The sequence below is a fragment of the Syngnathoides biaculeatus genome, chromosome 13 (genome assembly GCF_019802595.1).
Source record: "Syngnathoides biaculeatus isolate LvHL_M chromosome 13, ASM1980259v1, whole genome shotgun sequence".
Lineage (NCBI taxonomy): Eukaryota > Metazoa > Chordata > Actinopteri > Syngnathiformes > Syngnathidae > Syngnathoides > Syngnathoides biaculeatus.
Genome location: NC_084652.1, coordinates 14,023,041 through 14,037,620, shown reverse-complemented (window position 1 = coordinate 14,037,620; position 14,580 = coordinate 14,023,041). Strand labels below are relative to the sequence as shown.

At 41.1% G+C, this 14,580-nt stretch overlaps 1 protein-coding gene across 2 annotated transcripts in view; it reads left to right on the top strand.

Moving 5' to 3' along the window:
* Positions 1–14,580, top strand: part of hs2st1a (heparan sulfate 2-O-sulfotransferase 1a) — a 47,033-nt gene that overhangs the window by 23,321 nt on the left and 9,132 nt on the right. For both annotated transcript variants that reach the window (XM_061838796.1, XM_061838795.1), the window contains 2 exons: positions 13,807–14,060; positions 14,439–14,524. In XM_061838796.1, coding sequence (XP_061694780.1) covers positions 13,807–14,060; positions 14,439–14,524 — 340 coding nt within the window. The remainder of the gene's footprint in view (positions 1–13,806; positions 14,061–14,438; positions 14,525–14,580) is intronic.

Sequence of the window (14,580 nt, the reverse complement as noted above, 5' to 3'; positions counted from 1 at the left end):
ATTCCCAGCACAGTGTAAGTTTGCTGTCAAACTAAACATTATGCAAAGACAACTATTGTTCATGTTTTCTACAGAAATCAACTACTACCTGTACATAAGTTTGCCTTGGGAAAGTGCTTTAGCGAACAAACAATGCAAACTTCAATAGATAGGCTAACGGATAGGTTTGGTGTTCTTATGGTATAATTTCTCAGGCAACAAATATTTCAACACAAGAAATGTAGCAACAGAGAGATACAATAACAATACTCATAAGAAGATATTCTTTATCTTCTACAATGATCGACTATTATTGTGGATTACTGTGCAGTTGTGACCATCTCCATGTATTGTATATCTGTATATCTCTTTTAAAGCAAAAAAATGGCAGAAATGGTTTAAATATTTACATTCTATTGCATTGCTTTTTTTTTTAATTAAGTAGATTATATTAGAGGGATATTTTGCCCATTATTTTTTTTTTTTGGGGGGGGGGGCTCGAGACGATTATTAGCCTTTCCATTAATTTCTATGCTTAAAGATGATTTAGGATATGAATGTTTGGAGTTATGAACATGGTCACGTAATATATCTCTTTTCTCAAGTCACCACAAGTAGTTGTAGTAGTAGTAGTAGTCAGAGGCATTGCAGACATTTTTCATGTATGCTGCAGGCCACTAAAAAATGTATGACAGGCCAGACTTTCCAGACCCCTGCTTTAAAGTGACAAAGTCCATTTCTGTGTAAGCATCTCTCTAAATCGTGCCAACAAAACAGTCGCATTTATTTGTCTCGCTCTTCAGTTTTGCGCTGCAGCCGTCTGTTGTACGGAGGCGTCTGAAAGTGTGTTTGTTTGTCATCTCTCGGGTAACAATAGCGGTGCAGGTTCTGCTCTATTTCATCGGGCATTGACGCCCGTCTGTCATCAGACTTCACTTCTTCTTCTTCTGCTAATCCACACACTGATGGATTCACAGACTGATTTAGAACACAGTGTGGCCTTGCCCATTCACGGTTCGCCGTTCGTGGCCCGCTTATTCGTGGATTTTGGTCTCCCAAGTTTTTTTTTTTAACTGTATTTTAACTATCGTAAGGGTCTTAAATTGTCTTCTAAATAGATGAGGGGCCACATTAGACATGCCGCCTAACAACGTATGGAGATTTTGTGCAAATGGAATTCCAAAATTTGCAAATGTTGCTGTGTGACTTGTGTAAAAAAAAAAGTACACTTAAACACACTACTTACACAGTTTGCATGCATGCCAGCAAGTGTTTTAGTGTGTACATAAACTACTGTATGATGACACTCCCGAGTTAGTGAGGAACAATTGCATTTCACATCTTTAAGCAACAAAAGCTTACATTGGTGTGCGCACACTGCCTGTGTATGCATGCCATTACTGCCGATGTTGTACACACGGTGTCACATCAAAACTAAAATTGTCACACCACAGCAAACAGAATAGCAAAACTAGCAAATAATAAAGCATAAAAGAATGACTCATTAAATAGTTTACACAAAACATGCCTTTTAAACACTATTTATATGCTCCCAGCATGTTTTGCGGCACTATGGAGGTCCTTAGGGTCCTCCACCGTGCTAGTGTTTACAACGAGTGCCACCTTAAGATACTACAGCTGTCCAAGTTCCACCATCATGGGAACATTTAAATACAGCAAAAAGGAGTGAGGTTTACTCCTAAAAGTTATTTTATGATCATATACGTTTGTATTAACTAACATTATGCACAGTAGGTAGAACTCAAGTCCTCCATGCATTGACTGGATCCACTCCCAATGAATTTTTCAAAACACTTTTAACTATTTAGCACAAACTCATTTTTGTCGTGGGCCACATCGTAGTGCAATCTTATTTGTATAACATATTTCTTACACAAGGTAACTCAATGTGCTTTACATGATTAAAACCATTTAAATGCAAAGAAATAAAACATTTTAAGCAGAGAGAAAAATAAAATAAAAAAGAAAAGTACAATTAAAACACAATATAATGGAAGTAGTTAGTATCATTTGAAAATGGAAATAGTCAAAGCATGAGAAAAAAAGAGAGTTTTCAACCTGGATTTAAAAGATTGACATTCAGGGCTGATGTCACATCTTTCATGTATTAAGGACATAAACTATTTAGTGATTTATAGACGAGTAGCAGAACCTTAAAAATCGATTTTAAAGCAGAATGGAAGCCACTGTAAAGACTTTAGAATTGGAGTTGTATGGCGTGACCTCTTTGTTCTGGTCACAACCCGCGCTGCAGCTGTTTAATGCTCTTTTTGGAGAGTCCAGTCAGAAGACCTTTACAATAGTCAAGTTTACTTGAGATAAAAGGATGGATGAGCTTCTCCTGGTCTTTCTTGACATATACGAGCTTTCACTGTAGGTATGTTTTTCAGATGGTAAACGGCAGTTTTAGTAATTGATTTGATATCAGAATGTAAATGAGGTCCAATGGCCAAGTATGTAACAACACACAATTTGTCTCCAGTAGTCTGTATTGCCCTGGTACAACATATGACTGTTGAAAGTCAGATCGAAATCTATCAGAACACCAAGGTTTCAGACTTGGTCTTTGGTTTTTAAAGATAGTGAGTCCAGGTATTTACTAACAGCAATCCCCTTTTCTTTAATTGTCTCAATTTGTTGTGGTTTACAGTATTTATATTAATGTAGAAGCTGTAAAAGCCAATAAAGACAATGACAATTTAGGTACAAATGGAAAAAAAATGAAACACATAATTCCACATTATAATGTGTGCTTGCTAAGGATTCAATTTTTCTGTTGAGCTTCTTAATCATCTAGATCACAGGTGTCAAACTCAAGGCCCGGGGGGCAGATCTGGCCCGCCACATGATTTTATACGGGCTGCGAAGCCAAATCTAGTGTCGATTTCCATGATTCTTGTAAAAATCTTTCTCAAAATTTCAAATTGTCATATATCATAAATGATAAAGTTGAGCTATTATCAGCATTTTTTGTGTTACCAAACGTGAATAGTTGAAAAACACATTACCCTTGATTTCTGATTCCAAAACTAGTTCATAAATTCTGTAAATATGATGAGATGATGAATTTTTTTTTGTTCCACAGTCATAATGGCCCTCTGAGAGAAACCAGAACAACACTGTGGCCCGTGAGAAAAATGAGTTTGAGACCCTTAATCTAGATCATGGTAATTTGTCAAGGTTCAATTAAGGTGACTGGTCTTTTTGTTTGTTGAATTTGTCGTGTTTTTATTGTTTAAAAAAAATAAACCTTCAGAATTGAGTGTATTTGGTAGAAATGCTAATGGGATAAGTACAGTAGAGGGTAAGTAGATCCATAAAATAGCTGCCAGACAGCAGGGCTGCTTACACTGTAGCAGCAATTTTCAAACTCTGCTCCTTTTATCCAAATGTTTGTCGAGTTTGTCGTATAACTGTCCAAGACCATGCAGACGGATCCGCACAACCACCAGCAGTCGCAGTCGATGAATGCCATTTTTTATAAAGCGGCCAGCCGGCCGGCCAAGTCTCCTCTCCGTCATCCGTCATTGATTTTGCAATCCAGCGGCATCCGAGCAGAACGGCAAAAGCTGTGCACCTCAGTCAGGCCGCTGATAGCCAACCTCTATTACCCAGCTAACCCGAGGCCTCGGTTCAAGGGGGCTAACCCTCTCCCGGGAAGGAGGCAAAGATGATGGATTTATGATCTCCTTAGGCAAAGCATCATCATGTCTCCCTCACTTTTAGTATCTCATCACGAGTGACGCAGTAGTACATGACGGCTCGTCCCATTTTCGCGGATCTGGTGGCAAAATATGAATGATGATTCCAAATGGTTGTCTCTAATCGGCCGCGAAATTGCCTCGGTAAATATGTTCAACTACAAGCACTTTGTCTCCCTGCTGTCTCTATGTGCGAATGAAAACTGGGGAGGGTAATAGGCTTGTAGTTGTCACAGTGTTTAAGACCCGTGTTGGATTCACGGTTCATAATTGGCTTTTAATGCACAGAGACGGCTCGAGGGGAGGAAGTGGCAGAAATGTGCAATGAAAGGAGGCCCGCTGTGTGGCCGCAGTAATTCGGCCTTTTGTCGTCTAATTAAATGACCTCAGTTGGGAGCGCTAAGCTTAGTTTTGTGTGTATGTGTGCTGCCCCCTGATATGGAGGTTTGTGCCAAGTAGTCTGGTAATGAATGGGGCGTCCGCAACAAAGCCCAAGAAGCTGTCTTTGTCCTTGCCGGTTTGGAAATTTGGCACAAGGGGAAAAAAAAAAAAAACAACTCTCTCTCTAGCGAGGGCTTTGGAGGCCTCTTAGCATAGTTTAGATGTTGTTGGTAGAGACACGGTTACCCCTGAGCTTTTCTCATTGATGTTTGGAAAAAGACTGGGAGCCCTCTAAGCCCACTGAGTCTTAATATGCATTGTCACATGTGTCTCCAGTGAGAAGAAATAGAAAGTATAAATTAGCAACATGAGAAACTTTTGCCTTTTATTTAACATGCTTCACCACTGTTCTTCCCTTTCAACATCCTTTCCAATGTAACGTAGCTGAATATGATTTTGTTCTGCGCACAAATTTAAATCAACATAACATTTGAAACAATCATTGCATTTTAATATTATACTTAAACGCCTTTGGATGCCTTGTGCTCGACTGGCATTTAATGTTTATTACCAGCATTGTCGCAGCTTAGACTCACTGCTAGTCCTTTGACTATCACAACCAGCTTTCCTAGTACCCGACTCATAAAAATAATCCAAGAAAGGATACACGAGCCCCAAGTCGTAAAGTTCAACCATTGCAGCTGTTGTCGCTGCTGCCGCTGCTACCGATGTTGGCTCCCGTGTCAATTAATGTCTCTATTACAATTGTTGCTGTCATTTTGGAGCCACCTGGCGCAATTCCATGTGTGCGCCAGACACGGGGGCCAAGTGCGACTCCATCTGTAACCAGATACAGCTTTGATCAAGGGCAGCATTTAGAACTGCTCAGGCAGGTGGAAGAGAACGGGAAGTAAGACAATTTTCTTGGTGGGGTATAAGCGGTGGTAAAGTCAGACCAAGTACAATGGAACTTTGGTTTCCATATGCCCCAATTTTTCTGCAATCTGGTTTGAATTTGTTTGTGGTCCTCATTTTTGTCCCAAAACCAAATGCGCTGCCATTCATGTCACATCTGGAACAAATGCACATTCACCTGAAACATTTCATAAATTGTGTAAAAATGCTTCTACAGATGCAAGGCATAGTCCACAATGCAAGCTTTTATTAAAAGCGCAAGGTAATAACCCATGCAATCTCCTCCGCAACACTCGGGCAACATTGGTACTGTGCTATAACATTTTCAAAGACTTTCAAAATGAAAGGACACAATATAATAACACAATTTTTGCACACTTTCTTTGGCTGACTCCTAGAACAGCAGGGTCAGCAACTCAAAATGTTGAAAGAGCAATATCTGACCAAAAAAAAAAAAAAATCTGCCTAGAGCTGCGAAAGGCTTACAATGAAGGGAACACATATTAGCTTAATACTCAAATGACATAAAGAGAATTCATGATTTAATGTTTAATTTTCCTGATGCGGATCCTGGGGAGAATGACACACCACGACACTACTGTGCCTGTGCGATGGTGTTTTAAGTTTAACTTCAACCATTGATGAGTTATTTTTTGTTCCATCCATCCATCCATTTTCTTAGCCGCTTATCCTCACGATGGGTCGCGGGAGTGCTGGAGCCTATCCTAGCAGTCATCGGGCAGGAAGCGGGGTACACCCTGAACTGCTTGACAGCCAATCGCAGGGCGCATAGAGAGATACCACAGTCGCACTCACAATCACACATAGGTGCAATTTAGAGTGTCCAATTATTGTTGCATGTTTTTGGGATGTGGGAGGAAACCGGAGTGCCCGGAGGAAACCCACGCAGACACAGGGAGAACATGCAAACTCCACACAGCCAGGGGCCAGGATTGAACCCGGCAGGTCCTGTGAGGCTTTACTGCTGCATCACAGTGCCTCCTTTTTTACATTCAATAGATGAAATTCTAGAAATAGAATAAAAAACATTTTTATGTCCTTTTAATTTTGAGGATTTAAAAACAAAATAGAACATGCCCCCTGTAATTTCAGACCTCCCCATGGAAATAAAAAGCAGTCTTCTTCTCTTTTCCCCTTTATCTGGCCTATAGACAGCCTGCAATAAAGCGCAGCCTGCAATTATGAAAATAAAAGAGAAGCTTGTTGAAAAGGGTAAGCTATATAAAATGAAAAAATAATACACTTTAATTTTGATTTCTGTGTATTATCCTCTTTTGTTTTCTACAAATGACAAATAAGCAAGGTAAAAGCAAGGTAAAAAAGCAGCATCATGTTGTCTTTTGACACGCCCTATACAACTCAGCTATCCTCAGATCTGAGTAACAAAACACAAGAATATCCCAGTTTCATTCCAAATGTATACAGTACTGACAAAAAAAATGAAAAAACAGACACTTTGTTGCTCAATACAAACCTAGTCAGCAATGGTGTAGCGATACACACACACACACACACTCGACTTTGTTGCGGGCAGCGGTGGGATCGATTCCCGCTCAGAGATGGTGTCGATACGTGCCCTGAGACTGACTGGCGACCAGTTCAGGGTGTAGTCCACCTTTCACCCGATGTTAGCTGGGATAAGCTGCGACCCTCGTGAGGATGAGTGGCTTGGAAAATGGAAATATGAACCTATGACAGAATTTTATTCTTCCCTGTTTCTTGTGACTTCTGTTTTCAGACATTATTGGACAGCTTCTCAACATAGTGGATGTAAGATTTAATTTTAATCTTGACAAAAGCCTGCAAACTCATCTGTGAGGCAGTTCCAGTCTTTAAATTTCATGTAATTCCTGTTTGAGAAAATCGTCTCGCAGACATATGTTGATCTAAAAATGGATCATACTTCAAATGCATATTTCTTCATGTTGCTATAACTGTTAATGAAGTTTCTCGAATGTTGCGAGGCTTTACATTTCTCTGCATTTGTGGCTTTGGGCTTCCTTGCGAGTGACATTTTAACTCACAACTGTGTACTCAGCTGCAAATGTAACAGGAAATATTTTTCAACAATACTCTTTATGCTATTGGACAACTTCTCATTACAAAGCGGACATGTAGGCAAAGCAAATGATTCGGCCCAAGAACTGTTGAATCCTGTTATCATCAGCTGTCTTTCTCTTTTTCCCTTTGCGATCCATGGCCCATTACACACCCGCTGGTTTGCTTGCGACAGCCACCTGCCACGCCGAGCTCAAAGAAGTGCGCGACGAATGTTGAAATGTGATATTTTTATAGCATTAGAAAACGTTAAGAACGTGTCATGTTTCTCCTCCTACAGAAATCATATTAAAGGCAAAACTGTATTACTATACCCCCATCTTTTTCCATGTTCACACGTTTTTTTTTTTTTTTCCAAAAGGTCCCGGGAGCCGCCAGGGCGGTGCTCGAGAGCCGCATGTGGCCCGAGTGCTGCAGGTTGCCTCCCCCTGGCCTGCAATAAAAGGGAAGAAAATGGTTTTTGTAACGGCTAAATAAGAAAATGTAGTGAAACCATTGTTATACTGATGTTCTTTTGGCAATTCAAATTTATAAGAAATCTCTGTAAAGAAGCACTTAATATTTAGGTAAAAGTCTCAAAGACACAACATTACAATGGCGTTTAAGGGTACCGATGGAAATGTTTCATTGACGTTAGGACTATGGGGTAGCACTGCAAAAAAATTGTCTGCACTGTCAGGGATCCCTGGACCCAAAAACTTTGAAAACCCTCGCTGTAATGGTGGCAAGGATGTGACGGCTATGAGCTCCCACGGATATTAGGGGCTCCGCTGCGGCTCCCCCTCACACGCGCACAAAGTCGCGCACACACAGTCCTCTCACCCAGTCCCGACTGCAAGCTTTTCCGAGCGTTGTCAACAGCAGTCAGTCTGCCATGAATTCAGATGAAGAAAAGCCCGCAGGCAACAAAGGCAAGAGGATGCTTTTGTGTGCAATCTTTTCACACTTCTACAGTTTACACACAGCACCCTTCCACCCTCCTCATTTGTGGTGAATTGATGTCCTGTCCCACGTCCACTAGCTTTCAAATAACTGTCATTTTCCAGTCAAACTGCCAACCTCTCACCCTCAGCCTGTCACCTCTGGCTCTCGTCTCGCGGCTTTTCATCTTTTCATCTCATCCGCCGTTGATAAATCTTAGTGGAGTTAATCAAGTCACATGATCCTGCGCTGGGTGAATGAGATGCTTGATCTCAAGTACGTCTGAACCATACTAAGATTACATGAGGAAAAAGGAATGGTACCGTGGCAAGAGAAAATTAAGTCCCCCCTGTTGAAACACAGGGGGCTCTCATGTATCAAGCATGCATATGGCAGAATTGTGCGTTGAGCAAACTCATTCTAAACCTTTTAATCACTCCTGAGTTATTACTAATCATAGCAGGGGTCTTTCCCTGAGATGTAAGTGATCCGACTTCCAGGTTTTCTATAGTGCAAGTGGTCATTCAGCTGATTTCTTTTTTTTTTAATGAGCGCAATATGGTGGCCATGAAGTGATTTCACTTCACGACAGGCAACACTTTGCCAGCCCATGAATAATTCTTCAAAAAGCCTTGCAAACTGTGTATTGCCAGTACCACTAGTAGGTTACTGTCAAACTAAACATGAAACTAAGAGAATTCCATGTATGTTTAAAAAAAAAAAAAAAAAACAATACACACGCATAGCTTTGCCTAAAATCTGCTTGTCTTAATGTCGATAACCATTGCAAAACGGAAATGGATAGCATCAATGTTATAGTGTCGTACCACTTCAAGCTAACCCTACATTTTGGCATAAATTGTGGAGCAACACAAGTAACATTACTGTAACAATAATCACAGACATATTCTGGAGCAGCGGCACATTGGCTCAGCTGGTAAAGCGTTGGCCTCAGAGTTCCATCCCGGCCCCGGGTGTGTAGAGTTTGCATGTTCTCCCCGTGCCTGCGTGGGTTTTCTCTGGGCACTCCGGTTTCCTCCCACATCCCAAAAACATGCATCATTAATTGGACACTCTAAATTGCCCCTAGGGGTGATTGTGATTGCGGCTGTTTGTGTCAATGTGCCCTGTGATTGGCTGGCAACCAGTTCAGGGTGTACCCCGCCTCCTGCCCGTTGACAGCTCGGATAGGCTCCAGCACTCCCCGCGACCCTTGTGAGGATAAGTGGCTAAGAAAATGGATGGATGGATGGATGGATGGATATTCTCGAGCCACTGCAAAGAATGACTCATATTTTACAGTATTTTATTTTAAAATGTTATTGCTGCGACTCACTGAGTAGGTAAGACTGGCTCCGTAGCCTATCTATATGTCTGTGTTATACTGCCTCATGTAGCCAAACCACATACACCAGAAGTCAATGTCCAATGAATTGAAGCAAAAAAAAAAAAAAAGCATTCTCATTAATAAAGTTATTAATGTTTGTGTTTATAAAGTACACTATAGATGAAGAAAAGCCCACATACTTAAAACACATGACAAACATTTTTGTTTTTAGGACAGAGTGGAATGAATTATTAACATTTCCATTCATTTCAACAGCGAGATGATTTGATATAAGGATTTTCAGTCACAAGCATGGTAGGGATCTAATTAAGCCACTGTACTTTGTGGAAGGACCTTATTTTTTCAATTTTTTTTAGTCACAGCATGGTACATTTTGACTTCATGTCTGAGCACTCTCCCATGCAAAAGCAGTCCAAATGTGCAAGGCCATCCCTTGTGCACAGCCCTCTTTCAACTCTCAACTGGATTTCGCTCCGGGCCGTTCTAAAACCTACATTTTCCTCTCGTGAAGCCATTCTTTTGTGGATTTGGATGTGTGCTTTGAGATTGTCATGCTGAAAGGTGAAATTCCTTTCTTCATCTTGGGCTTTTGAACAAAATGCCCGGAGGTTTTGTGACAGGTTGTATTTGGAACTGTTCATAGTTCTCTCCATCTTGACTCAGGCTCCATGTGGAGCTGAAGAAAAGGCTGGCGTTGACTGCCTCTTGAACATTTACACGTACTGTGTAAGCACACTTGCATAACCTCATGATTTTAGATAGTTACTTTTATATAGAAAGTTGTCCGAGTATGATTTTAACAGGCCTTTGACACATTTTGCATGCTGGTGACCAGAATAAACAAAGAGGCAGCATTTGGTAGGAGAGCACAAGTTTTTTTTGGTTTTTTTTTTTTTTTCGGTGAGCCATTATGACACCTAATATATTCTGTCTTCTCACAAACTAACAACAGGTGCACATGCATTATTTAATGTGTGTTCCCAACACCAGTTTTGTTTTTTAACTAGTATTACTATAGTGTTTCTTATTGTTGTTGCGATTTGCAGTGGTGAGCTCGGCATAATACTGAGAGCTGCCATTAAATGTCTTGCTGAACTCGGCAATTATTTTTTTCCATCTGATAAAAATGCGTACAGGCCCTGTGGTAGCAAATCAATCTCAGCGGTATCTCTAGTGTCCTTTCCAAACAACTCAACTTTAGTTTAATCTCTCCACAGTGTAGTTCACCAGTAGAAGTGCGGAAAGAATGTTGAGCATTCCGCACTGTGCTCTTGTAGTCACCTTTACATGACAACTACTCTGAGGGAGAGGAGCAACAGTACTGAATTTCAATTATTTATAGACAACTTGTCTTACCAAGGCCCCGTAGCTCAGTGGTTAGAGCACTGGTTTGGTAACCCAGGGGTTGTGGGTTCATATCCCACTGGGGCCTCCACTCCCTCAGAAGGGTTGTGTCAGGAAGGGTATCCGGCGTATAAATTGTCCCAAACATATATGTGTGTTCATCTAAGATGACACGCTGTGGCGACCCCAAAAGGGACAAGCTGAAAGAAACTTACCCTATAAACAGCCTGTCTTACCATGGAGTGATGAGCCACAAGGGTTGTTGTTGTTGTTTAAACCTTATCCTACTTCCTAAAAGTTAACAATTTTATTTTTATGACTTCCAAGCAAAATTTTGAGATCTGAGTATTGCATAGTGGCAGTGAATTGAACTCAATTAACTTCACAACAAGCAGCACTTTAGCAGATAGTGAGGTTTGACCAAGTCTTCAAAAAAGAGGCGATAAGCTGTTTAGTGCCACTCCCACGCTGCTGAGCTTAACTCTAACGGACAATATAAAAGTCCATAGACGTGCTAACGAATAGCAATGGAGTCGCCGTCACAGTGTTATAACCCTTTAAGCAACAGATACAGTATTTGAACACAAACCGTGAAGCACCATGGAGACAGACTATTAGGATACTCAGGCATATATTTTTTATCCTGTGCAAAAATCGATAATATTACTACATTTTACTGAGGAGTTGTGTTTCCTCTGTCTCCGTATATAGCCTTATGTCTGCCTTATACTGCCCCCAGGTGGCAAAGGTACTCACAACAGAAAGAGGCACACAGTCTCAATTAATTAATCATGATGAGCGAAATGTTCTTTACATTCTATTTAATTGTGTTATTATGATACCAGGCGGCACGGTGGAGCAGCTGGTAAAGCGATGGCCTCAGAGTTGGATCCCGGCCCCGCCTGTGTGGAGTTTGCTTGTTCTCCCTATGCCTGCGTGGGTTTCCTCCCACATCCCAAAAACATGCAACATTAATCTAAATTGCCTCTAGGCGTGATTGTGAGTGCAGCTGTTTGTCTCTATGTGACCTGCAATTGACCCCTCCATACAGGGCACTTAACCACGCCTCCTGAAGTGACATCACACCACGTGCGCCTACGTCAGACAAACAATTAGCAAAAAGGGCGGCGCAGCAACAAAAGAATAGAGCGAAACTGTCCGATTTACCGTCTGATTTCTCACTCGCATTCTTAGCTAACAGTGAAATATCGTTGAAAAGCAGACAGCAGGGCTTCAAGTATTTCAGCGAGGGGTATTTCAATGGTATTTACATGCATATCGACGGAGAAACCATTGATATTAGCGCGAGATCTTTCCGGAGTCAGAGGAAGACCGAGAAGCCACATAATATAATATATTATAACCCAAAGACGAATTCGTCATTGACAGTTTCCTATTTTCGTGTTACATATCACACTTGTGTGCAGAATCTGTATATGTATCTGTATAGCCGTTTGTGAACCACCGTATGAAGGAAAAGAAGAAGGCGAAGCTTGATTTACGAGTTGTTTCTCTCGTTTTCTTTGTGTAACGTCACGCGCCCCCCTCAATAATTATTCTTGAATTAGTGCGTAAGTCCCGACCGAGTACGATAATCACTACTTTAGTGTCCTCAAACATCCTTCCTTCAGTCTTGGTGTCTCGGTGCACGTCGAAGGCTTTTAGGACTGCTAGTCCGGTTTAGCTTAGCTCATTAGCCGCGAAAAAAAGACACGTTTGTGCAGTCAGATCATCGCAAAATATCGCTCAACACAGATCAAGTGTGTCAATCATTCATACTTAGCTATGTTATGCAAGCGAAGAACTGCTAATTCATTTATATGAGACATGTATTGAAAATCAAATATAGGGCATACCTTCGTGCTAACACAGTCCGGTTTACCCTAGCTGCCTAGCCGCGAACAAAGCGACACGTTTGTGCAGTCAGATCATCGCAAAATATCGCTCAACACAGATCAAGTGTGTCAATCATTCACACGTAGCTATGTTATGCAAGCGAAAACTGCTAATTCATTTATATGAGACATGTATTGAAAAACAAATACAGGGCATACCTTCGTGCAAACAAACAAAGTCCGGTTTAGCTTAGCTCTGGAGCGCCGAACAGAGACACGTTTGTGCACTCAGATCATCGCAAAATATCGGTCAACACAGATCAAGTGTGTCAATCATTCACACTTAGCTATGTTATGCAATTGAAGAACTGCTAATTCATTTATTTGAGACATGTATTGAAAATCAAATATAGGGCTTACCTTCGTGCAAACATATCTGTTCCGGTTGATGGATTCAGTTGATCATGCAGTCTTCCACAAAGTTTGATCCATCGAAGATATTTTTCGTACTCGGTCTTCTGTTCCGGTTGATTTTAGATGGATTCATTTGATCATGCGGTCTTCCACAAAGTTTGATCCATAAAAGACATTTTTCGTACTGGGTCTTCGGTTTTGGAAAGGGCACGAATTGAACTCCACCAACTAGCCTTTCAGGATACCTGTCGTCACTATTATAAAGTCCGTGACTACACCTCTTAACCATATCTATTGTTAAAGAACCCAAATACGCGATAAAACGCGAACAAAAGCTATACTGGACCATACAACACTGTCTAAGGAAAGTGCGGGTCCCAAAAAAGGGGGCGTGGTTTATGCAGATCTCTGGCCTCTGATTGGTCAGCGACGTGGATGACGCAATTTCTACCTAATTTCGACCCTCGTGAGGATAAGCGGAAAATTGATGGCTGGATTATGATACTATATGTTTATGTGAAGTGCAATAGATCGGTCGTTTTCTTGTCCAAAAAAACACAGTACAATTTTTTTCCTTTCTTTTAGGAAGATGAAACGGTTTAGTGGCATTTCCATTCATTTCAATGTGCAACAAAGATTTGAAAACTGTTTTGACTTGAGCAAATTAAAGTGATACAGTATCTGAAGGCACCACATTGTTTATTATTAGTTTTAAGTAGAGTGTGTTCCATTGTTGTACCTTAATTAAAGATCAGATCCCATTTTATGACCAATTAATTTAGTAATACAGGTAATTTCAGATGGTTCAAGTACTTTTTCAACTGTATACATTTCTATAGCTGTGTTTAGCTTCCCATGATTCTTCCAGAGCTGGCCATTGCTCGGCACGAGGTACGGGAGATCGAGCAGCGGCACACCCAGGACGGCCTCCGGGAGCGGGACTCGCTGTGGGCGTCTACGTCCGAGAGCGACGACGACATGGTGATCATCTACAACCGCGTCCCCAAGACGGCAAGCACCTCCTTCACCAACATCGCCTACGATCTGTGCGGGAAGAACCACTACCACGTCCTGCACATCAACACCACCAAGAACAACCCCGTCATGTCCATACAGGACCAGGTCACAGTCTTTTACTTGTTTAAGTACTTACACGCCACAGTTAAGTAGAAGTATGGGTACTTGTGTTAAAAAAAAAATAATAATGCACCGGTGACTTACTCACATTTGGGGGCAGTACGTTAACTTGATTGCTCTATTTTTCAATTTTCAAAAAACTCCAATTTTAGATCACAACACAAGGCAAAAAAAGAAAAAAGTCAACCAAGCAGGAACTCTTAATTTGTGAAACTTGAAAGTTAAGATACCATTGTATTAATACAGCCAATCAATTTCAGTGCTATTGTATATATGAATGGGTTTACTGTACTTCACTATTGTATTCATATTCATTGATGTACTGCAATGTAGCATCCATAGGAGTGTTTTGTTTGGCTTCAGGTGCGGTTTGTGAAGAATGTGACTGAATGGAGGGAGATGAAACCGGCGTTCTACCATGGCCATGTCTCCTTCCTGGACTTTACCAAGTAAGAACGTGCGCAGTTGACTCCTCCTTGTGGCGATCCAGAGCTCTGTAGTCACA